Source organism: Trichechus manatus, unplaced genomic scaffold, assembly GCF_000243295.1.
Source record: "Trichechus manatus latirostris isolate Lorelei unplaced genomic scaffold, TriManLat1.0 scaffold00305, whole genome shotgun sequence".
In the NCBI taxonomy this organism is placed as follows: Eukaryota; Metazoa; Chordata; class Mammalia; order Sirenia; family Trichechidae; genus Trichechus; species Trichechus manatus.
Window position 1 is genome coordinate 919,141 of NW_004444241.1, and position 25,315 is coordinate 944,455.

At 48.9% G+C, this 25,315-nt stretch overlaps 4 protein-coding genes across 4 annotated transcripts in view; 1 reads left to right on the forward strand and 3 right to left on the reverse strand.

Moving 5' to 3' along the window:
* The window catches only part of RABGGTA (Rab geranylgeranyltransferase subunit alpha), a 19,297-nt gene extending 8,230 nt beyond the window's left edge, over positions 1-11,067 (reverse strand). The window contains exons 1-2 of the mRNA XM_012559771.2: positions 9,534-11,067; positions 9,134-9,348 (exon numbers count right to left, since the gene is read on the reverse strand). The gene's annotated coding sequence lies outside the window, so the exon portion shown is untranslated. The remainder of the gene's footprint in view (positions 1-9,133; positions 9,349-9,533) is intronic.
* On the reverse strand, positions 9,212-17,767 carry DHRS1 (dehydrogenase/reductase 1). The gene is made up of 7 exons (XM_023725373.1): positions 17,695-17,767; positions 16,931-17,082; positions 15,216-15,332; positions 14,967-15,043; positions 10,598-10,736; positions 9,965-10,034; positions 9,212-9,348 (listed from the first exon to the last, which is right to left on the reverse strand). Exons 2-7 carry the CDS (start codon positions 17,078-17,080, stop codon positions 9,212-9,214), a joined length of 690 nt encoding a protein of 229 aa, XP_023581141.1. The 5' UTR covers positions 17,081-17,082; positions 17,695-17,767.
* Positions 17,768-18,093: 326 nt separating this feature from the next.
* Positions 18,094-24,225, forward strand: NOP9 (NOP9 nucleolar protein). The gene is made up of 10 exons (XM_004390525.2): positions 18,094-18,401; positions 18,609-19,055; positions 19,827-19,937; positions 20,183-20,324; positions 20,453-20,645; positions 22,066-22,206; positions 22,572-22,697; positions 22,868-23,104; positions 23,319-23,424; positions 23,761-24,225. Exons 1-10 carry the CDS (start codon positions 18,155-18,157, stop codon positions 23,916-23,918), a joined length of 1,908 nt encoding a protein of 635 aa, XP_004390582.1. The 5' UTR covers positions 18,094-18,154; the 3' UTR covers positions 23,919-24,225.
* A 199-nt stretch (positions 24,226-24,424) lies between these two features.
* Positions 24,425-25,315, reverse strand: part of CIDEB (cell death inducing DFFA like effector b) — a 4,353-nt gene continuing 3,462 nt past the window's right edge. Inside the window, exons 4-5 of the mRNA XM_004390526.2 lie at positions 24,785-24,975; positions 24,425-24,604 (exon numbers count right to left, since the gene is read on the reverse strand). Coding sequence (XP_004390583.1) covers positions 24,472-24,604; positions 24,785-24,975 — 324 coding nt within the window. The 3' untranslated portion in view covers positions 24,425-24,471. The remainder of the gene's footprint in view (positions 24,605-24,784; positions 24,976-25,315) is intronic.

The following is a 25,315-nucleotide window of genomic DNA, read 5'->3' on the forward strand; positions in this document are numbered from 1 at the left end:
CCCTGAGACTATTGCCCTGGGATACCCTTTAAACTTGGAACTCAAACCACTCCTGGAGGTCACCTATTAGCCAAAAGACATAGTGGTCTGTAAAATAAATAATATCACCTGTGAATACTGTGCTCCTCTAAACAATCATCTCAATGAGACCTAATGGTCAACATTTACCCTAGACCAAAGATGAGAAGGTAAGATAGGACAAGGAAGCTTGATGAATGAAAACAGAACAACAGAATGGAAATAATGAGAATGCTGACACATTGTGAAAAGTGCAACCAATATGTTAATATGTATATGTATAGAAATTGTTAAAGGAGAATCTAATGTAAATTTTCTCCAAAATCACAATAAAATATTTTAAAAAAGAAATTCAGATACGGAGCATTCTGGGAGTTTGAGGGGAAGCGAAATGTTGAGAAGTGTGAGGTTCAGCACTAGTTGCGGTAAAGGAAATGAAACGGGGAAGAGCTGAGCAGGGTGCCTGCTGTGCAGCAATAAGGGAGAGCTGAAGTTCACCTCTGCACGGGCACAAGTGCCCAACTGTCATCTCTTGTTGCAACACTGGCCCTCCTCTGCCCCCAGTTTCCTGATTCTTTTTTTCTTACCCTGACCACCACAAAATAGTATGTCAGAGCTAGAGAGGGCTTGTTGGATCATCTGGCCCCAGCTCATTTTCCAGCAGCCCAGAGATATTCAGTGACGTGAAGTAACATTACCAGAGGTGGCTGGGGACCTGGTTTCTGAATGATGATATCATACCTTTGCACCCAACAGCTCTATCTTAGATGTTTAGGAACAAAACGGTGAACTGTGAGCAGGATGACAGGATGGTAGATACAGTTTATCCCTGAATTAATGCTGATTAATGTATCTTTGCCAGCCTGGAGGGAGGTCCCTTATGGTAGTACTTTTTTAGTGACATGTTGGATAAGGACATAGATGTCATTCTCAAAATTGAAGATAACTAACACGATTGGGAGTGGTACTGGGTGATGGAATCTGGATCTAAACATAGTTTGATGGGCTAAATTGTTGGGCCAGATTCGACCAGATGGTCTTTAATAGGGATAAAGGTTGAGTTTGATTCTTTGGTCCCCAGATAATCATCTGCATGTTAGCAAGATGTGTGAGAGGTGGAATAACAACAGTGTGTGAAGACACGGGGATTCTGGTTGGCACAGCATCAGTGAGTCGACCCTGTGATCTGCTTGCCAAAGGCACTAATGTAACACAGAGCTGCACTAGGCAAGCTTTAGAATGATGGAGCTCATAGATTCTAGACTCTTATAGTCAGGCCCTGTTGGGAGTGTGTGGTCAGTTTTAAGAGGGACATGGACAAACCATAAGGTCCAGAGGAAGAAATCAAGATGGTGAGGAGAGACTGTTTCCAAAGAGAAGAACTGGGAAAGAAGACTAAAGAAGCCAATGATAATGGTATTTAAAGTCCTGAAGGGGTGGTGGTCAATCAACTACATCGATTCTGTGTATCTTGAGACCAAAGAACAAAGAACGGTGAGTGGATATAGATTAAATAATTATAGTGAATGATTAAATAATTATTCTAATAATTAAAGCTGTCCAAAGGTGAAATGGGCTTCAATGGGTCGTGGTGAGTTTGCCATCATGGGAAATAATCAAGCATATGCTGGTCAACTACTTTGTGAGAATGTGGTAAAGGACATTCAAGGGCTACAATCTCCCAATCCTGATATTCTGAAAGTTTCGAATCCCTGGAATGGACCAGAGGGCTAGAATGACTCAAAGCCCAGGAAGGTCCTTCACACTGTCCATTTCCCCAGAGTCCTAGGGTTCCTTGGACACTTGCTCTGGGCTCTCAGATTCTTTCTTTCCTCCCTGCTCCAGTTTCTTGAGAATGGCTGGGAGAATTCCTTTATGGCTGATGCCACCATATGCTCATAGAACACTTCCTGGCTGGGGAGGAGGGGGGAACAGGCCAGTTGGTAAAAGAGGAGGGCAGGGCCCCAAGTCTGGACCCAAAAGACAGAGGGCCCCAGAAGGACAGTCCCAACAATACAGTATCCTATTTCACCCAGGGTGTAGTGGGTGCTGACTCAGATTGGTGTACTTGGGGGAAGAGATGCAGAAAACGCATCCAGGAAATGGTGCTGAAAAGCTGGAAAAACTTCTTCAGTTAGAACTAGAGCCTCTGTTACAGAAGCTGGGCACTGCACAGTGATTGGTGAAAATGATGGCAATGCCTTAAAATTGCCCAGAGCAGTGATGGGGCTGGGAACATGGCCAAGAAGCTTACTGCCTGGCACAACCTGAAGAACAACCATCACGACACAACTTCAGGGGGTGCCACCACATTAGGGTTAGGGCATATACAACTTGAATAGTGCCTCCTGGAGTTGTGCCAGGAGGCAGCAGCCCTGAAATTCTTTGCCGCAGAGAGAAACAGAAGCCTTGGAATGAGGTAAGACTGTGGAGGCCTGGGGAAGGATAGGGCACTGCGGCTGGTAGGTGAGCACAGGCGACAAAAGGCCAGTCCCAGGAAAGAGGAGATGCTCCCTTGGGGAAGGGCTCAACTCTCACCTTTTTCCTGTCCCATCCATCCATCCCTCCATCCCTCCCTCCCTCCATCCATCCAACAACCATGCTAGGCACCAGGGCTATGTACAGCCTAGTAAGCAAAACACAGACTCAGTCCCTGTCCTCATAGATCTTACGGTCTAGAGCATGGCTATCTAGTTGAACTTTCTAAGACATGGTGTAGAAAGGCAAGTCAAATAATGACATAAGCAAATGTAAAATTACGGCTCTGTCAACTGCTCTGCCCCTATGGAGAGTATATGGTACTGGATGAGCACCTAGTGGGAAGCAGTCATATCTGGGGGTGGGGGTGGACTTCCCAGAGACAGCAGCCCTTGCGCTGGGACTGTGGATGAGGAGGAAGATCCCTGACTTTGGGCTCCATTGCATATCTCCCCTCTGCCCCTCCAGCACCAGGTCCTGTGGTGCCTCTGTCATAGCTCATCACCACTTTCGGGTGGTGCCCCCACTTTCACTCCTGATGTGGAGTATCCAAGGGGGCTCGTTTGCCTGCGTGTCCCTGTCACCTAGCACAATGCCTGCACCATGGTGTGTGCTCAACAAACGATTATGGAATTCAGACAGTCAGTCAATCATCAGCCAGCAATTATCGAGCGCCTCCTATGGGCTGGGTTGGGACATAGCGGTGAACAAACAGATAAGGTCCCTGCTCTCTTGAAGCTTATATTTTAGTTGGAGAGACAAACTTTATAGAGGTAAACACACAAAAAAGATGATTGCAGAGTCACAGGTGCCAAGAAGAAAATTAACTGGGGTATTGAGACAGAGTTGGTGGGAAGAGTGGTCCTCTGAAGGGATGAACAAGTAAATGAATGAATGGTGAGCCATGGAGGCCCGAGCAAGACAGGCTGCATCCTGGGGGATCAGGAGAGGAGTGGGGACTCCTAAATCTCAGGGTGGAAGCATGGGGCAAGGCGGGAGGGTTGGCCAAGGAGTGGCTGCACTCCAGGCTTGAGGCACCAGGAGGGAGTGGACGGGAGTGGTGTGGAACCTCAGAATTGGTGTAAAGGAGGAGAATGTCTAGAACTGCTGACAGGAGCAGTACTATGTCTCCCTGTCCTCTGTGCACCCAGTGTGACTCAGGCTTGAGCTCTGTGCCCTGGCACGCAAGACTAGGGGTACAGTAAGGCAGGAAGGGCCTGCAGTTGAGGTTCAGGGAGCATGATGAGGATTGGCTGCCATCCTCAGAGGCCCACCCCCACAGAGGTACCAGGATTCCCATAGCTGGCCACCCTGTTGGGAAGTCCTCTCCCAAACTCCAGGTCACTGAGTCGGGCGCGTGGAGGCTGAGGTGTGGCGTGTGGGGCTGAGGCCAAGGACTAATGAACACTAGAGGGCAAAGAGTCCCAAGAGGGCCATTTCTGAGACACAGATGCTGCTGTGGGCTGGCCCAGCCTGTCTGCCTCCAGGGAGGGAGGGTGGGATCCTCACCAGTGGGTCCCACTGGGTCTGTGAGTTCAGCCACACTCCAGTTCAGTTCTGTGCTGCAGGGTTCAAAGGTTCTGTGTAGGGGAAATGAGGGGTCTAAGACCCAGCCCCTGACCTGGGCGGGGGGTCACCTTCTATCCAGGGGAAACGATAAGCCAATCAAGAGCCAGCTAAACGTCATAGGAGGTTTTCCCAAAAGGGAGCGACAACAACAGCATAAGAAACCAGGAGAAGCTTCTGGGAGGTTGCGATGGGCCTTGGGGGATGAATTCTGGCAGGTAGAAATGGGGCCTGGGGGTGTGGGTGGCACTTCAGGGATCAGAACAGCCCAAGCAAAGTGCAGAGGAGAGAAGTGTGGTCAGATTTAGAGAAGGGCAAGATGCTGAATTTGACCAGGAGGTCCTTAGGTTCAGTGAGCTTGAGAATTCTTTCACCATTCTGTCCAGCCCCCATCCCTCCTCTGCCAAGAGTCCCCCCCGCTCCCCTCCCTCTTGTTGTTAGGTGCCATGGAGTCTATTCTGACTCATAGTGACCCCATGTGACAGAGCACAACTGCCCCATAGGGTTTTCTAGGCTGTAATCTTTATGGAAGCAGATGGCCAGGTCTTCCTCCCTCAGAGCCACTGGGTGGGTTTGAACCACCAGCCTGTTGGTTAGCAGCCAAGCACTTAACCATTTGTACCACCAGGGCTCCTTACCCCTCCCCGTCAAAACAAAACAAAACAAAACAAAAAAACTAAGCAGAGGCAGCATGATGCAGGGGAAAGAGCTTGCACTCAGAAGTCATACATATTTGGTCAAATCCAGATGCCTCTGCTGTTAAGACCTGCAAGCTGGCCAAGTTAATCAACTGTTCTGAGCCAGCTTCCTCAGCTGTAAACTATGGGGGTAACAGTACTTATCTGGCAGATGAAAGGATGAACTAAGACCTTGATACAGTGTTGAGATCACGGCAGGTGCTCAGTAGGCATTAATTCTCTCACCCCCTGTACTGACAAGAGTCCAGCTGGCTCTCTGTGTTAGGCTGACAGCCAAAGCCCGACGCCAAGTCACCTTTACAATGCTTGCACAAACCCCTTGAAGGATGCTGGCTGGCACCACCAGTCATAGACTCACCTACCTGCTTGGACAGTGTCTATCTGCTGAATTTTGGCTTTGCTTGTTTCTTCTGGAACCACCTCTCCAGTGAGGGAGGAACCAAGATCTACCCATTTGCAGATAGGGGTGTTTGTGTTCATACTTGCCAAGAGAAATTGCACAAAGCTGACCTACTTCCTTCCTCCGTCTCCTCCCCCGCTTTCCTTGCAGGCTCCTCCATTTCCAAGGACCTAAGAAAGGGTTCTTTTCTCTCCCACGTTGCCCCCATTATCAAGTAAAGCTTCCAGTTACTCTCTGCTTCTGGCACACGAGTCCAGGCAGGCCCTGTGGTCCCTTGACCTGGCTTTGAAACAGGCCTGCACCTGGGCCCTGGCTGGTAACAACTGTTCACCCCCATAGCAGGCCCACTGTTGAGTTCTCTGATGCCCCTTGGTGCCAAGGGCAACAGTATCCTGCCCAGCAAGGCCATCCAGCAGGCAGAAGACGCAGCCTGTGTCCCTCCCAGGTGATTCCTGCCTCCTCTGCAGCTCAACATTGGGCCAAGTCAGGCTGGTCAAACTGGAGGCCACGAGGCCCTTGGAATGACCCTGGGTGACAGCACCCACAGGCATGTGCGTGGGGCTGGCTGAGGGGGTCATGGAGGGAAAGGGAAGACCCAGATGGTCAGGGATGCCCCGGTTGCCTGGAGGAAGTAACTAAGGCAGAGATGAGGTTTGACAGAGAAAGGCAGGGATAGGAATGTTGTAACAACCACAGGAAGGTGAAACCAGACTGGGGAGGAGGTGATCCAGGTGAACTCTCTCCTGCATCTTTGAGCTCCCACTCTGGTCCTCCAGTGCTCTCTGATTGTTTCATGTGTGATAACTGAAAGCAATTTGAAAGCCAGACCTTTGTCTCATAAAGCCTGCCTGTAGCCCCCGCACCTCCCCACCCAAGGCCTAACCCAAGGCTGGGCACTGAGAGTGGCTGCAGCAAACACAGCTGACTGCAAGATGGAAGACAGGAGTCCCAGGAAGCAAAGGGGCCAGTGAGGAGGGCAGGTGACAGTGTGCTGAGGGGTGAGGAGAATCGGGGAGGGCAAGTGAGGGTGTGCTGAGGGGTGAGGAGGATCAGGGAGGGCAAGTGAGGGTATGCTGAGGGGCGAGGAGGATCAGGGAGGAGAGGTAAGGGTGTGCTGAGGGGCAAGAAGGATGGGAAGCCTGAGAGACCGTAGGCAAAAAGGCCCAGGGAGGAACAGCCTTGTGGGGGGGGATGGACCAACCTAGGGGGTTGAGGACAGGGACAGACATGGTGGGGGAGGGGCTGTAGCAAAGTGACTCCTGAGTCACCATGGGGGATCTCCCCAGGGATGGAAGGCCAAGCTAATGAACGGACCTGATGCCTCACATAATACTTCAGATAATGCCAAGGCCTTTGGGGGTCATGAGTGGGTGGTAGCAGGCTGAGGTAGAAAGATGGGCAGCTCTGGCCCAGCCACCTTGCTTTGATTCATCCATTGGGCCCGGGATCCTGTGGGGCCCTCATGCATGCTTCTCATTTGCTATACCTTCATCCCCACCCTAGTCACTCACATTGCCTCGCCACTCCCCTTTCCTGCCAGGCACCTCCCTCCCCACTCATGGGTCCAGCAAGGACTTTAGGAGCCCATGTTGGGTCCTCCTCAGTGACTTGTCCCGAAGCTAGAACCTCAGATCCCTGGACCCATCCCTGCATCCATCACCCTTCCTGGTTAATGCAGGTCAGAGCTGGTCAGAGCGCGCGTCCATGGGGCGCCACAGCCTGCCTTCTTTTGGCACCCCAACCCTTGGGCGGTTTGCTCTAGATAGAGGAACCTCACTGCAGGTGTGACATGCATCTCAGCCACAGTGTTTAAGTCCAATTCTGTGAGGAGACCAGGGCTGGGCAGGGCTGCTTGGGCTGGTTTCCTGTGTGTTTATCATTGGGTCATTACTCTCCATCATTTAAACTGTTATCCTCCTTCTCTCTTACCCCCCCTGCTGGCTGAGTAGGGAAGTTTCTGGTGACGGGAGCAGGTGCATAAGGACTTGGGAAGGGCTGTTGCCTAACTTAGAACTGTAGAACACAATGGACAGAACAGGCTTTAAACAAACAAACAAAAAGTTGCTGTCACGTCACTTCCGACTCATGCTGTTGTTGTTAGGTGCTGTTGAGTCGGTTCCAACTCACAGTGACCCTGTAAGGACAGAGTAGAACTGCCCCATAGGGTTTCCAAGGAGTGGCTCGTGGATTTGAACTGCAGACTTTTTGGTTAGCAACTACGCTCTTAACCACTATACCACCAGGGCTTCAAAGTAAGGTTTCCAAGGAGCAGCTGGTGGATTCAAACTGCCGACCTTCTGGTTAGCAGCCAAGCTCTGAACCACTATGCCACCATGCTGACCCCAAACATTTCAGAGTAGAACTGTGCTCCAGAGGGTTTTCAATGGCTGTGTCCTTTTGGAGGCAGATTGCCAGCCTTTCTTCCGAGGCGCCTCCGGGTGGATTTGAACTGCCAACCACCCAGGGACTTCTAGAACAGACCTCAGAGATTGGAGTATAGAACTTCTTCAGTGGAGAGAGGCCCAGATTCATACACAGTCAAAGCTCTCCTCTGAATATGTTTAGATATGTGCTTGTACAGGTATAGGCTCTCTCTGTGGCTACCCAAGAATATGGTAGCACTGGTTTCCTCTGGATTGGAGACTGGTGGTTAGAGGGCAGGAATGGGAAGGAGAGAGACTCTTCACACTTTTGTTATCTTTTGGATTCTGAGTCATGTGAATGTTACCTATTAAAAAAATAAAATGCAGAATAAAAATCTCTTTCCCACCCTTCCCTGGGCTCCTTTGGGGGATTAACCCTTTTCAGGGGACCGGACAAGACCCTTGATTTACTCTAGTGAGGATGGGAGCTGCATCTCAGCCAGCCCCTCAGTGTCCTACAAGCTGATGAGTGCTCCAGCAAGCACACCACTGGGACAGTAAATGGGGGCTGCCCCAACAAAGCAACAGGAAGGCCACAGTTACTGCAGACACTGTGGGCAGCCTTGGGGAGCCTCAGCTCTTACCCTGCAGTTTTACAAAAAGGGAGATGGTTGTTCTCTGCCCCTCTGATTTACAGCAGCCATCCATTTCTTTGGATGGTCATCTAAGCTGCTAATGACCGTCCAAAGTAATAGTGCTTGGCTCCTCTTTGGAACACACCCGGTGGCCTTGACTCAGGTTGGGACAAGCCCCTGAGCAGGAAAGGCAGCCCTAAGGGGCTCAGGCAGAAAGCAATTCTGGTGGTACTCATATAGACAGGAAGGAAATGAGTGTCAGTGCCAGCAGGGGTTTCTCTTCTCTGCCTCTCACTTGGATTTGGGCAGTATCTTTCTCCCAAAGGAGCCCTGGTGGCGCAGCGCTTAACAGCTCAGCCACTAACCAAAAAAGTTCGGCAGTTCAAATCCACCAGCCATTTCTTGGAAACCCTATGCAGCAGTTCTACTCTGCCCTGTAGGGTCGCTATGAGTCGGAATTGACTCAGTGGCAGTGGGTTTGGTTTGGTATGGTACGAGTTTTCTCCCAAATTCCAGGAAATCATAAACACCGGGGAATCCGCCCTTGCTTGATCAGGCCCAGCTGGAAGGCAGCAGGCATCCCCGAAGAGATGAGGAGTGAGGGGGAAGGACAGAAGCACGAGATTGGGGTGTGCTCCTGCCTTGGGTTGTGGAGGCATGGGGAACAGCAGGAACAGGTCTGGAGGAAAGGGGTCTTGTCTCAGGAACAGAGCCCCTTTGTACATCTTTGAGTCTTTCTTCTAAGTACTTAACATTTTGTGGAGCACAAAGTCAGCATTCAAAAACATGCTAAAGGAGAAATGAGATCTCTATCAGCCTCCAGAACACATTTCAATTCAGAGGCAAAAAGTAGAATGTTGGGACAAGGAAAGCCAAGGCACAAAGAAGGACCTGTAAGGGTCCCCAAGGCTCACCAAGGACACACAGCAGAGGCCTTCTCTTCATATTAAGGATTTGGGAGGTGAGAAAGTCTACCTTATTCCACTGAGATACGCCAAACCACCCTGGCCCGGCTGAGGAGAGATGCAGAGTGGTGACGTCAGGCCAGGAGCGTTAGAACTTGCTAGCATAGAGGGTCATAATCCACTTGGGCATGCGGAGGAAGCCTGGCAAGTAGGAGGCCAGCCAGCCCAGGCTGGAGACGTGGGTGAGAACGGAGCTCACGGACAGATAGTCTTGGACCGGGCGGCCTGAGGACAACAGGAAGAGGAGGGGGAATAGACCCTTGTCTCCCACTCCTTGGACACCCCAATCTTGGCTAAAGAAACTGAGTGGGATGTGAGGAAGGAAGGGACAGGGAGACAGTGAGGGAGAAAAAGCAAGCAGGAACATAGGAGGAGAGGTCCAGGCTGGCTGTTGGGCCCAGAGCTCTTACCATCTACATCCCGAAGGTCATAGCGTCATGCAAGGTCACAGGATGGCAGCACCTTCCCACTCAGGCTCAGGATATCAGGGTCTGTGGGCACATGTAGAGCTGGAGATGGCCTGGGAATGGCACAGAGTGACAGGGTTTGGGCTCAGTGGGATGGGGCACCACTGAGACAGGCTCAGGAGCCCAGGAGAATTGTTTCTCTCTGTTCCTAGGAAGGTTCCGGGCCTCTGGCTCCTGGCCACACCTCCTAGGACCCAGTTCCTAATGGTTCCAAACCTCACACTGGGAATCCTGACCCTTTGGGCTTCCAAAGGCCAGAGAAAAGAAGGGTTTACTCCTCAACCACCTCCTGAACCAGGACCCAGCACTGGCTGCCACTGCCCTGCAGATCCTCCATGCCCTTTCTTGTGACTAGTTGCCCCCAACCTCTTTACCTGTTGCCAGAGCCACGATACATTTGCCACTTAATTCTGTAGTCTCCGCGGATGAAAAAATAGGTCTGAACTGAAACACAGGACAGAGAGGTGAAGGGTTAATACTGAGTGCATTGCCCAAGTCTCCTTCCGCCTTTCAGCTTCTATTCCAGGAGAGAGGCCCTCCTTGCTCCACCTGTAGGAACCACTCTTCCCCCATATCCAAATGAGCCTGTGCCACTCCCGGGCACCAGGACCCACTGCCTTTCCTGAGTGGGAGGATCTGGGGGTACTGACTAGTGTCTGGACCTTTTGGTTAGTAGTTCAGTGTGGGGGTCAAGAGCATGGGCTTCGGAACTCGACAGCCTTTCCACCTGCCTAGTAAGCCTTTCCATTTATGACATATGTGACTTTGAGCAAGTTTCTTACCTTCTCTGAGTTTCAGTTTCTGCATCTGTAAGATGAAGATAATATCTCCCTCATAGGATTAAAGGAAATGGTGTGTGTTCAGGGCTTAGCCCTGCGCCTGACCACAGTAAGCTCACAGTAAATAAGCAGTAGTTACTCTTGTCACTGTTGTTATTGTCTCATCACTGCAGATGGAGAGGCTGCTTCCTCCATACTCTCTGCCTCCCCCATCCTCCTTTTGCCAACCTGCTTAAGCAGGGGATCCTCAGTGGTATTCTCCTTGGCCATATGCTCCTTCAGCAGTTCTGTCTGCACCAACCCTGGCCACAGAGACACGTAGCGAACTCCATGGCGATGCAGCTCACGGGCACAGTCAGCAGCCAGCCTGTCGCACCGTGGAGAGACAGAGGGAGGGTGAGTGCCAGGGCACCTGGCTGTGTCACCTTCCTCTCCCACCCTCTGTGCTCCTCCTGGGGATGCCCCAGCCCCCTGCCCTTCCCAGAAGCCCTCAGGGCTCAGCTGCCTGCCTTCCCCAGTACGATGTTACTCTGGCCAGTGCAGAGGGGCACAAGCAAAGAACTGTGCATGGAGGGGCGGAGGGAGAGGTGAAGGCCAGCCAGCTTTATCATTCCGACCCACCAGGGACTGTGTCTCCTGAACCCTGGGTAACATCACTGTCCCATACCCCCTCCTCGGCCTCCGTGCCTCTGGCTCCTCACCGCAGCTTTGCCCACACCATAGGGGACACTGAAGGCATACTGCAACCCTCCAAAGGAGATGACCACGATGAGCCCCCGGCCAGATGGTACCATCAGCCGCGCCCCATACACTGAGCACAAGTAGTGGCCTCCGGAAGATGGGGTGGGGTAAAGAAGAGGAATTAACACTGCTCAGTGCTGGGCTGGAGCCCTGGTGGCATAGTGGTTGAGCTACGGCTGCTAACCAAAATGTCGGCAGTTTGAATCCACCAGCCGCTCCCTGGAAACCCTATGGGACAGTTCTACTCTGTCCTATAGGGTGGCTATGAGTCGGAATCGACTCCACAGCAGCTGGTTCGGTTTTTGGTTCAGTGCTGAGCTGGCGCTGCATCATCTCGGCAGTGTCGCCTGCCCTCTAGTGGCTGTAGACAGAAGAGGGAAGGCTGCAGACCTGGGAGATGGGGGCTGGAAGCCAGTTCTGAGGAAAACTGGTAAAAACCAACCAGTGACAGATGAGAAACGATAATCTTTAGAAAATATAATGGAATAAAATTCACAGTAGCAATTACAAACGTTAAAAAACCTCAGGGGGAGGGGAACTTGAGAATACATATAGAAAATACATGGAAAAAAACTACAAAATTCAAGTGCAGTTATAATCTGTTCTATGGTAAGAAGAATCAACATGTAAAACAACAGTTCTAATTAAGCCAACCCATACATTCAATTACATCTTATATCTGGGTAAGACATTTTGGAGAAATTGACAAAATAATCGAAAGCTCAATGAGAAGAATAAACTGTGAAAACAGCCAAGAAAATCCTGAAAAAAGCAGAATAATGTCTGGTGGGTGAGAGGGATATACTCCCCCTCCGGTATCAAAACGTACAATAATGATATGACAGTTACAAGCATGCAGTACTGGCATTATGACAGATAAATCGATGAAACAAAATAGTCAATAATTAGATCCAAGTGTAAATGAGAATTCAATGTATTATCAACGGAGCATTTCAAATCAATGGGGAAAGATGGATCACTCAATAAATAGATTCAGGAGGACTGGCCAGCCATGGAGTGGGGGTGGGGGAGCACTGACTCTCTACTTCATTTTTTACTTCAAGATGAATTCTAAAAGGATTAAGTATTTGAAAATAAAAAATGAAAGCACAAAAGTACTAGAAGAAAACATGGGTGAAGGTGTTTTATAAACTTGGGGTAAGGAGGACTTTTCTTAGCATGACACCAAAATAAATGCAATAAAAAAAAACACTGACAAATTATTTGACTTAAAACATATATATATACACACATGTATATGAACATATATATACACACACATACAAAATTACAAATATGTATATATAGACTGTGGGGACAGCTTGCATGCAAAAAATAAATAATAAATTGGGGGAAATATTTACAAAACATGTCAAAGGAATCTTGTTCTATAAAGATCTCTTCTAAATCAGTGTGAAAAGAAGACTAATGTAATAACACAAATGCCAATTCATAAAAGAATAAACAGTCAATAAACAAATTAAAAAAAAAACAACTCAACCTCACTAATTATTAAGGAAACATTAATTAAAACAACTTTGAGATATTTTTGGTTTATTAGAGTTTTGACAAAGATTAAAAGCCTGATAATGTCTGGTACCGTTGAGGATATGGGGAAAAGATACTTCCCTTCATTATCATGGGACTATAAATTGGTGGGATTTTTTTTAGAGGGCAATTAGATAATGTTTATGAAATCTTTAATCTTAATTTAGTTAATTTTAATCTTAAATTTTTTGCCTCAAGAATTCCACTACTGGAAGTTACGATGTAGAAATACTTGCTCAAATTTAAAGGCATCCAGGGCAGTATTATTTAATTGCTAAAAATTAGAAACAATCCAGTTGCTAAAAATAAGGATTAACTCACTGCTATCGAGTCGATTCCAACTCATAGTGACCCTATAGGACAGAATAGAACTGCTCCGTAGGGTTTCCAAGGCTGTAAATCTTTATGGAAGCAGACTGCCACATCTTTCTCCTGAAGAGTGGCTGGTGGGTTCAAACCACCAACCTTCTGGTTAGCAGCCGAGCGCTTAACCACTGTGTCATCAGGGCTCCAACAAGGATCAGATAAATAAATTATGCTACATCTTCCCAATAGACTATTTTGTAGGTATTAAAAAGAATGAGAGATATTATTGTGAACAATCTAAAAGAATATATACCAGACTATTAATAGTAGCTATCTCAAGGGTGGGAGGAAGGAGTGGTGGTGAGTGGAATACGATTATACAGATTTTTAGTTTTTGTTATATATATATATATATATATATATATATACACATATATAAATAATACACACATTTGGTAATCAGAAAAAACTTCTTTTGCCATGGGGAACGGTTACCAAAAAAACCCAGCAAATCTATTGCGGTCAAGTTGATTCCGACTTGTACTGACCCCCACAGGACAGAGGAGAACTGCCCCATAGGGTTTCCAAGGAGTGGCTGGTGGATTCGAACTGCCGACTTTTTGGTTAGCAGCCATAGCTCACCTTAGCTCTTAACCACTGTGCCACCAGCGCTCCAGTTAGGACCCTCCAAATGAAAACCAATAGAGAGTTACAGTTTCAAAAGGAAAGCCCAGACCAAGATAATGCAGAAAAAAAGCACAATGAATGCGTGTGTGAGGGTAGGGGTGGAGTGAAAAGGGCTGGTGGGCTGCCAAGAGACTTACAAAGTGGCCTTCACTTTGGAGAATTGATCAGGGCCCAGGGCCTGGGGTTTGAGCCTCTGCCTCGTAGGCTCAAAACCCTGACCAGCAAGAGATGAGGGTATGGAAGGTACCTCTGTTTGGAGGGTTATGGATGTGGGCACTGCCAATTTCCAGCTCTTTGGGTTTTCCTTTCTTGCTTCTGGGCTGACCATCCCCCTCTGTCCTCATAATCTTTCTTCCATTTTGGAAATTACAATCATATTCTATTCCCGCTTTTTTTGGATTGCAGCTAAGAGTAGCAGAATTGGAGCTGTGGGTATTTTTAATCACTTTATCACAGATTTGCAGATAATCTCTTGGTTATTCCCACATCCATCGAGCATAGTTGAAATACCTGAGGAAGTAACATCATTCCAACAGTAATAAACAGAGACATAAAACCAAAAGCAGTTGCTGTCGAGTCCATTCCGACTCACGGAGACCCATGTGTGTCAAAGTAGAACTGTGTTCCACGGGGTTTTCAATGGCTGATTTTTGGAAGTAGATCACTAAGGCCTTTCTTTCAAGGCACCTCTGGGTGGACTCCAATCTCCAATCTTTGGGTTAACAGCCAAGTGGGTTACCTATTTGCACCACCGAGGGACTCAGCTGGTACATATTAGGCTGAGTCAGTTCTGAATGCCGTGTTTTCCCTCGTTCCTGTGCCAGATATATGGGGACCCCATGACAATCCTGCCCTCTCTAGTCTGATCTGGGAGCACCTGTGCCTGTGGGTCACAAGAGAGGATGGGGGAGGGGGGCTGGCACTCACTCTTTCTTATTAATCTTCTCTTGAGCTAAAACAAAACCATTTTTTGCTCTATTTTTGAAAATACAAACCATGGGTGGTGTGCATTACTGAGGGAAGGAGGCTCCCTTTCAGTCACGCATCTGGATGGGCAGGGAGTAAGGCAGGAGAGACGTCAAGGGCTCGTTCTGATGAAAATTACATTCCCAGGTACAGACCCCCTGGAAGGAACTTCTCCAGAGGTAAGTGGTACAAATGGGACAGAAAGGAGAAGAGAGAGGGAAGGGTTGGGGAGTCTGGAAGGAAAAGGAGAGGAGGAGTTATGGGGAAAGGCCCTAGCCCTCAGCCCTCGGCCTGGCTAAGTGAGTAAGGGAAGCCTGGACCCTTGTAGTGGGATAAGGGGGACACCCACCTGAGTCCAACATTGTTAATGTCATCTGGGAAGGCAGGGCTTTCCCAGAATGCATTCTTCTTGTTGTTGAGGATAGCCTGGAAGGCACGGGGAGGGCAATGATCTGAAGGCAGGAAGGTGTGAGGGGCTGGGTAATGGAAGGGACAATGAGTGGGGATAAGGACTCAGGGATCAAAAGGGGAGGTCAGAAGCATGGAGCTGGAATCAGAGTTCAAAAGGCCCCTGGACCCCGGCATAGGCGTTGCTGACCAGCATATCCAGACGCCAATGCTGCTCGCGGTCCACCTGCTCAAACAGGCTTTGCACTTCACTCTCCTGGCTTGAATCGCATACCACGGGCACACACCGGCCCCCGCAGGACTGCGCCTGGAGAGGGACAGAGGGGATATGAGCTCACAGTCACACATGAGTATGAGACATAATGTAACTCCTCCACCCAAAGTGGGCTTGGGAGCTGAGAAGCCAATCATAGGAATCATGGCTAGCAACTGAAGGACCATGTCAGGCAATACCGCCCTCTGGTGTCTGAGGAGTTTCAGGAATTATAGTCCCTTTTAACTCCATAGAACCCAGGGTCAGGTGGATTGGCATCTCATGCTTAAAGTGAACAAACATTTACTGAGGCTTACCATATGCAAGGCATTGTGCTTTGAGGACAAATAAGGCACGGAAAGTTCTCTAAAGAAATGAGTAACTATCCTTTCCTAGTCCTTGGTCATTTCCATCTCTCATGCCCTTAGCTCCCCACACTTTACCACTCACCTCGCAGAGCCATACAATTCTAGCCCTCTTACCCTCACTCCATCTCTCCTCCTTGGTAACTGAGAAATCAAAGCTCTTAGGCATGAACTATTTCTACTTCCCATTCTGCCTTATCCTCTACAAATGTACCCCATCCTCCAACTTCAGAGGAAGAAGGTTGACTTATTCAAAAACAATCTCCTTATCTTCCTGACCCATGCTCTGGATTCCACCTCTTACCTTCTTGTCTGAACTACTGCAATGCCTCCTGACTGCTCACTTGACCTCCAGTCTTTCTGCCTTAAATGAATTCTACATACTACAGCCAGTGTGGACTATTTAAAACACAGATCTGGACATCTTGTTGTTCTGCTTAAAATCTTCCAACCGGATCCCCATCTCTTCCAGAATAAAGTTAAAATTCTTTGCCAGAGTCTTCCAAGACCAGTTCTCTGCTTCCTCTCCAGCCTCTCGCCCACCACTCCTCCCTTGCACTTTTATGCTCTGGCATTGTTTCTAACAGCCATGCTCTTTTACCACTGTCCCTCTGCTTATGTAGCTCCCTTTGTTAGAATGCTTTTCCTAACTTTCCTTACCTGACTCTTACCGTTTAAGACTCAGTTTAAAAAACCTCCTCCTCTGGCACCTCCGGGCACACCCCTATATGATCCCCATGTTCCCTCTCTGCACTCCCAGAACATTCTGTGCACACCTTCCTCTTATCATTTACCATATTCTCATTACATTGAAATGATCAGTTTCTGCATGTGACTTCTTGTTGAACTTCATCTTTTAAGAGCACAAACCATATTTTAGTAATCTGGTTAACTCCAGTGTTCTTCCCAGTGCCTGGCAAACCATAGTCACCCAAATATTTATCACATTGAGATCTAGTAGGGAAGTCTAACTTCCAAATGAAAACGTACACTTCAATAAAATCTTGCCTAACATAGAGGAGAGCACAGGTCCACAATCCTTTAGCAGCAATTCCAAAATCCCTGATGGGCTCGATCAGAAAGTTTTTCTCATAAAACTCACTTGGTGGCAAAACTTGACCTGACCTGAAGTTATTTATGGTGTTTATTTAGCCCATTTTGAGTAAGTATTGCTGTTTTGCTGAGCGTAAGGAATTATAGGCAGACTGGAGAAGGAACGGTTAATCCAAAAGGCCCCTCAGGTGGTTTCTGCCACTGTGGTCCCACTGTAGTCCCAGAAGTGCTCACCTCCTGAGCAGTGGCCTGGAGTGTGTCCAGATGGCGGCCAGTGATGTAAACTGTGGCTCCTGCTTGGGAGAGCTGCAAGGCGATGCCGCGGGCAATACCCCTAGAGGCACCAGTTACCACGCACACTTGGCCCTTCATGGGACCTGCCATGACTCACAAGCAAAGAGGGAAAAACTGTGGAAGCAAGGACTTGCTCTGAGAGAAGCCTATACATTTTGTGTGGAGGGGGGATGCCAACTGGGGAAGGAAAGGGAGCAAAGATTGGGATCCTATGAGGGGAAGGGAGAAATTTGAGGGGACCACTAAGTGGGGGCCCCAGGGCAGGGCTTGTGGCCCCTTTTGGAAACCCTGGTGGTGTAGTGGTTAAGAGCTATGGCTGCTAACCAAACGGTCAGCAGTTCAAATCCACCAGCTGCCCCCTTGGAAACCCTATGGGGCAGTTCTACTCTGTTCTATAGGGTCACTATGAGTCGAAATCAACTCGACGGCTACGTTTTTTTTTTTTTTTTGGGGAGGGGTGAAGAAGGGGGCAGGTGGGGTTATCCAGGACTGGACACCTACTGGGATCCACTGAATGGGGCTGACTGGGTGGGGGGTTATGGCATGGCGGCCCCTCAATACGCGTCCATGCAGAGTCCTGGACTATCTGGTGCTGTGGCCCCTGGTCTACCTCAGTCCCGCGGAGCCCGGGGCGCGGCTTCCTGGTCGGGGGTGAGCGCGAGGCCCTGGGACCCTCATCCGAGTGGGGTGCTCGCGTCCCTTACCTGCCACCGGTGAAGCCTCCGGAGTCCTCCCGTCGTCTAGCTAACCACACCTGCAGCTCGAGAACTTTGATTCCTGCCGAGGGTGCGAGACGACGTTACCAGGATTGGGGCAGGGTACAGAGCTGGGATGGAAGTCCAGGCTCTGGCTCGAGTTGAGCAGGCGATGTGGAGGCGGGGCTTAGGGAGAGGGCCACTGTACCTGCGCTAAAGTTCTGCGGCGTTTAGGGATTGGTGTGGTTTGGGTCCAGGGACGAGTGGGCGGAGCCCTGGGGTCGGGACACGTAAATGGAGGCGGGGCGATCCGAAGGACACACCCACGACCTCCCTGCCGGAGGCCGGCGCGGCGCTATGACGCATTACGCTACGCCTTGAGTGTTTCGGCGTGTCTAAACTCGGTCTGGTTGAGTGAGGCACTTTGACCCTAAGGCAGGTTTCAGAGCCGAAACCCGTCGGAGCACCTATGGGGCTGGATTCGCGCTCTCCCCAGAAGACAGGGCGCCGGTTCCCAGATGGCGGTAAACGGTGGCGCGGGGCCAAGGAGTCGAGTCGCCCACCGACAAGCCGCGAGCCTCAACCCCGCCCGCGTCCGGACGGGCGTTCGGAGCCGGCTCTTGCTGCACACGTCCACCTGAGCCCCGAAGCTTTGGGATATTTCCGCCGGGCGCTCTCGGCGCTGAAAGAGGCTCCCGAGACCGGGGAAGAACGAGGTAGGGAGCAACTTTGAGGTGGATCCAAGAGAGATTTTTTTTTGTCTGAGCAAAATATCCAGGACAGGAAAGGAGATTTGTGGGGGGGGGGGTCCCCAGAGCATGGGGTCTTAGTTTCATCTCCTCTTCTTTGCCTCCCACCCCTTGGTTGAGTGATGGAACATAACCTTATCTTTCTCTGCGCCTTCCTAAACTATTTCTTTTCAGAGCTAATGGTGCAGAATGTACTGAAGGAAGTGGAGGCTCAGGCCCTAGCTGTGGCCACAAACAGGTCTGGCAGTGAGATGCTACAAGAATTGTTGGAGTTCAGTCCCTTGAAACCGCTGTGTCGAGTATGGGCTGCTCTACGCCCCAGCTTGCGCTTTGTGGCCTGTCATCGGTGCGGGATCCATGTGTTGCAAAGTGCTTTGCTGCAGTTGCCTCGATTGCTGGGCAGCCCCGCAGTGGAGGAGGAGGAGGAAGAGGATGGAAACGATGGTCCTTTGGAGACCCTGGAGGAGCTGGTCCTGGGACTAGCAGCCGAGGTGTGTGATGACTTTCTTTTCTACTGTGGAGACACATATGGCAGCTTCGTGGTCAGAACTCTGCTGCAGGTGTTAGGAGGGACTCTTCTGGAATCTGAGAGAACCAGGCCCCGTGGATCCCAATCATCTGGTAAGTATTACAGGAGAGGGAAGTGGACATAGAAGGAGAGCTAGGAAGTTCAGAAGGAGAGAGTAAGCAGAAGAGTAAGTCCTCGGGGGAGCTTGACCATAAAGAATTAGCAGAGAAATTAGGACAGGGTTTAGCAGGCCAAAGATTAGTGTATGCCGAGGCCCAGAGGGGTGATTCATATAGAGCAATGGATTTCAGACTTTTTTTTTTAACCACAATCTACAGCACAAAAAAAAGTTTTTTAACACTTGTAAGCATACATATATGTATGTATACACATATTGGATTCAAGCAAAAGTTCAGGAAACAATACCCTTACTACATGCAATCCACTCTGATATTTTCTTTCCTTTTTTTTTTTTTTTAAAAAAAATTCTGTCGTATTCCATTAAAAGATGCTGATTGAGATGAATTTTTGATTCACTGAATTGATTTCATGTTACACTCATAGGCCATGACCTATGTTTTGAAAAACTCTGAGAAATAAGGTTAGAGAATTTAGATGAGGCCTGATTTTGGAACACCTCGAATACCTGGTTGAGGAGTCTGGACTATTTCCTGTGGACCATGGGGGAGCTGGTGGGAGTTTTTTAGAAAAATTAAAACAGAAATATAGTCTCAATTGAGTCATCCAGATGAGAAGAGACATTCAGGTATACCATATGTGTTCTGTGTCCCCAAGCTGAATCTTTGTTTATCAGTGGAATTCATCTCCCCCCTGGATGGCAGTTTGTGATCTCATCACTGTGCATGTTCTTCATCTTCCTTCAGAAGTGGGAAGGGCCCCAGCTTGGGAATGTAAGCCAACTGATTTTGAGGTCCCAGAAGCCTTCCTGAATCGCCTTCAGGACTTGAGTTCCTGCTTTCTGAAGGACATTGCTGGTAAGGAGCAAAGTAGGAGAGGGCTCTATAATTCACTTTTCTAGAAGTGCTTACCTACAAACAAGGCCCTTCCTTAGATCAGCCTTATTCATCTTCTCAAACCTGGTCTTGTTGATATTGTAAAGCACTTTGTAAAGACCCTTTGTGTCCATAGCCCCTTGTACCTTGTTGCTTAAAGTTTGAGGTTGTGCAGGTCGCCTGGAGTTTGAGAAAGCTGCTTTTATTATTTCTGCCTTTTCCCACAGTGTTTATCACTGACAAAATCTCCAGCTTCTGCCTTCAAGTGGCCTTACAGATCTTACACCTCAAACTGCCCCAGCTTTGTGCCCATCTCTGCAGTGCTGTGATTGACTATCTGAGTACTCGCAATTCCTCAGCAGATGGCAGGTATGATCAGGGTTTCAGAATCAACCAAGGTTGATTGGGCTGTGTGAAATGAATGGGGTGATGTGACGCAATGGCATTTTGGATGAAGTAGAATTAACACTGCTTGATCTCTTTCTTGTTGTCCCCAGCCCTTTACTTCTGTTTCTGCAGGATCAGACGAGTTCCAGACTCCTGGAGCAGGTGCTGCTGGTGTTGGAGCCTACAAGGCTCCAGAACCTCTTTAAGGATCATTTCCAGGGGCAGCTGCAGACCCTGGCTGCACATCCCATTGCCAACTTCCCTTTGCAGCGCTTGCTGGATTCTATCACTACCCCTGACCTGGTGAGTCAGGAACTGGACTGGGTCTGTTTCTATACTCTTGTCTCTGCTAGTTCATGTTCATGGAGGCTGATTTTATTGTAGGCCTGCCTCTTTATCTCTGACAGTGTACTTGCCATTGTCCTTGAAAAGTTATTCCTGGGAATTTCCCAGACTTTGGATGAAGATGCCTTCTTTCCAGAGAGGATTTGTTTTGGCTTATTTCAGGTGCCAGAAGGCACTACCAACAGGAAACTGGCTTAATCCAAGTTTAAGCCTACCAGCTTCTGAGTACTTAGCTACAAACCCCTTTGAGCACTGGGGCTGCCCACAGTGTCTCTCTTCCTTTGCTGGGTTGAGTCGGGGTGGAAGGGCAGGTTTAATTCTGGTTCTCCCATAACCTGAGAGTATGGCCATTTAAAGTGCACCCCCAATGTGAGATGTCACCTCTAAGATTGCCCATTTGTCCTGGGCCTTGTCCAGCCAAACCAAAGTCCTGACATTGGCAAGTTCTCTGAGAGCAAAAGAAGCTTCTGCGCTCCTGTATTCCCCACACCTCTCTGGATGCAGAGTTGGACTGGCAGTTCCCAACTAGGCCTTCATTGCCTCCCCCTTCCACTTTAATATTATTACTTTAAATGAAAACAAAAACTTTTAAATAAATGTCTTAGATCTTGATCATGTTTGTGGTTATCGTGGTGTGTAACTTTGTCAGAACTCATCAAAATGTACACTTAAAATCGATACATTCAAGTGCATACCTTGAATGAGTTGATGTGTAATACTAAAGGTTTTTTTTTTTTTTTTGTCTATATGTCAGAAAATGGAGCAGCAATTTGGAAATGAATAGTGGTGCTGGTTGCACAACACGATGATCAAAAAATAAAAACAAAAAAGCAGCAAAAATAAGAAAATACAAATAAACAAAAAATTAAAAAACTTACCAGCACCATATTCCTATCATGCTGATTATTTTAGTGTTATGTAAAACATTATATATTTTTGTTAATCTTTTCTATGCATTTTTACCAAATTGGGATCAGCTTTATATGTTATTTTATAAACTGCTTTTTCAGATATCAATCTCTACCTTCTACAGCAGTAAGTTTTCATCTTTGTAATATTGAGTCCATATTCAAATTGCCTAGTTGTCCCAGAAATGTTCTTTGTAATTGGTTTGTCCAGATTAGGGCCCTGCATTACTTCTAAGTCTCTTCGTTTAAGTGTCTTCAAACATAGCACAGTCTCCTTTCTTTCTTTTTATTTTTTTAAGATACTGATATTGAAGAGACTGGGTTAGCTGGCTTGTCTTCATTGCTTTTGAGGCAGTGCTTTTTATGTTCTATCAGGCATTTTTGTTGTTTTCAGCAGGGAGAGTTCTCTGAATAACTTATCCTACCACTACCAGAGTGCCAAAGATTCTTTATCCCATGTCTCCCCTCAGCTGTCCCCTGTGTTTGAGGAGCTGAGCTCTGCCCTGGAGGCTGTGCTGGCTCAGGGCCACCCAGGAGTAGTCGTTGCCCTGGTGGGGGCCTGTCGCAGAGTTGGGGCCCACCAAGCCCAGGTCCTGCAGCTGTTGTTTAAGGTGAGTGTCACCTACAACCCAGTTACAGCCCCAGTCAAAATTCTACCTATTCGGACTTATCATTAGTCGTTGTTCCAATGAACTCAAGAGGTCTACAGGGAAGAATGAGACCAGAAGCCATCTCACAGCCCTGGAATGAAAATTGTCTCCCAGAACTGAGAGAGAAGCTTATTTAAAGAATAATTGTTTATTCAACCTCTGTTATGTTTACAGAGGCTGCAGATACAGCAAGGCAGATGAGATCCTGCCCTCATGGAGCTTGTGGAGTTAGGCCTTCTTACTTCTCTTGAATGCTTTCCCCTGTCTAGAGAGTCTGGGTTAGGGATGGGGCAGTTTTCAGACTCATGTTTTGACTCCCTGTCTAGGCGTTCCACTGTGCAGAGCCCTTATCCCGTCATGTGGCCTGTGTGCCTCTCTTTGCCACTTTGATGGCTTACGAGGTGTACTATGGACTAGTGGAGGAGGAGGAGGCAGTGCCTGCGGAGCACCAGGTAAGCTAGGGGAGAGGCCAAGCCACTGACTCACTGGGAAGCCCCTCACTCCTGAGGTGAGGGTGGTGAGATCTCTGACCTCATCCAGGTAGAGGTGGCATTGTCCTGGGCATGGGCTTATCCTTCTGGTTTGGTGGCTGCCTTGTTATTTCCTATCTCTGTCCTGCCAGGTGGAAATGGCTGCAGCTAGGCCCCTGGGGGAAGTGACAGTCCTTGGGTCTCTACTGCTCCAGCATCTGCTGCACTTCTCCACCCCTGGTCTTGTGCTTCGAAGTCTGGGTGCCTTAACGGGGCCACAGCTCCTGGCTCTGGCCCAGAACCCTGCCGGCTCCCACGTGCTCGATGCTGTTCTGACCAGCCCCTCTGTGACCCGCAAGCAGCGTCGCTGTTTGCTGCAGACTCTAAAGGTTAGACTTCTAGCTTCTGCCTTGCCTTCCCCACCTCTGTCCATTCAGAGACTGTGAGCTTCCCCTGGGGCAATACCTTCAGGATATGTAGTTCCTAGACTGTTTTGACTCAACTTCTAAACTCTTGATACTTCAGTCCTCTTCCCTCACCCCCTGAACCACCACTTTCTTGGACTACCCTAGAAGGACCTACGTCTTGCTTGTCTCAATGTAGGGACAGTACGTGGCCCTGGCCTGTAGTCGCCATGGCAGCCGTGTGCTAGATGCCATCTGGAGTGGAGCAACCTTGGGAGCCCGGAAAGAAATTGCTGCTGAGCTGGGTGAGTACTAGAGCCTTTCATTGATTTATCGGCACTTTTCCAGGTAGCTAGGTGTTGGGAGTGGACTTAAATGCAGCAGAGACTTCAGGTCCAAAGGGTGGTCTAGGCTATGGGTTCTTAGCAGTCTAATCTCTCCTTCCCCTCTGCTGTTGTGCAGCTTGTGCTCCCACCCCTCCTCTCCACGTCTGTTCTTTGGAGAGAGAGGTGTTAGCTGTATCTTAGAGGCAGGCCCAGGATCAGGGGAAAATGGAGGGACCTTCACCCATATAGAGTCTGTTTCAAGCATGGGTGGGTGACTATGTGATGATACTGAACGTGGAGTGGTTCCCTTTGCAGGGGAGCGGAACCAAGAGCTGATAAGAGACCCTTTCGGCCACCATGTGGCTCGAAACGTGGCCTTGACTACCTTCCTGAAGCGGCGAGAGGCTTGGGAACAGCAGCAGGGGGCAGTGGCCAAGCGGAGGCGGGTCCTGAACTCAATACTTGAAGACTGAACTCTTTGGATCTGGGACTGAGTGTTGGTGGGGGAGGGGGAAAGGGAGTGTCTGTCCCATCTCTTTTCTGGTTTGAATTGGAATCAAAAGTCTTGTTGGTAAATATTTATATATTTTTATTAGAAATGTGTCTGTTATTTTGGGGGAGGAGAAGAGTACAAAGAAATAGAGATCTCAAAGTAAAGTCATAAAAGGCTCTCTTTAGTGTGCTGGGCAGTTTGGGGAGATGGGAGGAGTTGGTAAGGAATCTAGATTTAGTAGCGGTCAGGGTGGGATCAAGGTGTTTGGGGGCAGGTCTGTGGCCTTCAGGGTAAGTGGGAGGCTGGAAATATGGCTGGGACGGGGCAGCATTCTTCAGGAAAGGGTGTGGGCTGGGGGTCTAAGGCTTTGTGCTGATGGCTTCTGCCATGATGGGGTCATAGGACAGTGGGGAAATGAGGTAAATTAATCTAGCCTGCACTGTCTGCCCTGGTCCAGAAGCCTGATGCTGTCACACTTCTAACAGTATGTGTCTCTTGGAACAAGCCTTGGGGAAGAAGCTCAGAGACTCTCCTCAGTAGGCATGGAGGCGGCCCTGCTGCTGCCACTGCTCAGCTCCCTCCACTATGTGGCGCAGAGTGGAGGAAATGCCCAGCAACATATGGCCCACGCCTTGGAGCAGCATGGAGATCCAATGTAGGAGCTCCCTGGAGGGCAGAGATGAGGGAAAGTCAGATGGGTAGGGGAATGCAGGGGGAGGCTATAGAGCCAGAGGATAGGGGCCTTCCACAAGCGAGAGCTAACTGGTGGTGGGTGGGTACAGGAGAAGGAATTGTGGGGACTGCCCAACTGTAGGGGATGGGAAGTGCGACAGACTGATCTCTGACCTGAGTACTTTCTTTGGGCCAAGTCCTTGAAAGTCACAACTCATGGAATACAGCCCGTAGAACGTGGCTTTGATGTTCAGGCTGCCAAAGAGGTCTCGGGGGTTTTGCTTGTACACATCGAAAGTGATGCGGGCGATGTCCTTGCTGTGCTTGGGCTTCTTTCGGCCCAGCCCGTATGACAGCATCCTGCTCTGTTGGGTACACAAGTTAGTGCAATGGGTCCTCTTACCTGACATCCACCACTAATCCCCATCAGCACTGGGTCAGACCCACCCTTACCTAGAATGTGTGTCCACTATAAGATGTCCTTGACAATTCCACAGCTCTCTAGTGCCTCTTCCCCCAAGATCAGGGTTAGGCTAGAGAAGAAGCTAGGGAGAGCTATAAAGGATGGGTGGCCACATTCATGATAAAAACTCAACAAAACAGGAATAGAAGGGAAATTCCTCAGTACAGTTAAGGGCATTTATACAAAGCCAACAGCCAACATCATTCTAAATGGAGAGACTTTGAAAGCATTCCCCTTGAGAA

Coding starts and splice junctions, on each gene's coding strand:
- DHRS1 (XM_023725373.1), bottom strand. CDS start 17,080: ATGGCAGGTCCCATGAAGGGCCAAGTGTGCGTGGTAACTGGTGCCTCT. Junction 10,035..10,597: donor AGGATCCCCTGCTTAAGCAG/GTTGGCAAAAGG, acceptor CCTGTGTTTCAG/TTCAGACCTATTTTTTCATC. Junction 9,349..9,964: donor TATCGTGGCTCTGGCAACAG/GTAAAGAGGTTG, acceptor TGTTGTCCTCAG/GCCGCCCGGTCCAAGACTAT.
- NOP9 (XM_004390525.2), top strand. CDS start 18,155: ATGGGGCTGGATTCGCGCTCTCCCCAGAAGACAGGGCGCCGGTTCCCA. Junction 22,207..22,571: donor TCCTGCAGCTGTTGTTTAAG/GTGAGTGTCACC, acceptor CTCCCTGTCTAG/GCGTTCCACTGTGCAGAGCC. Junction 23,425..23,760: donor AGAAATTGCTGCTGAGCTGG/GTGAGTACTAGA, acceptor TTCCCTTTGCAG/GGGAGCGGAACCAAGAGCTG.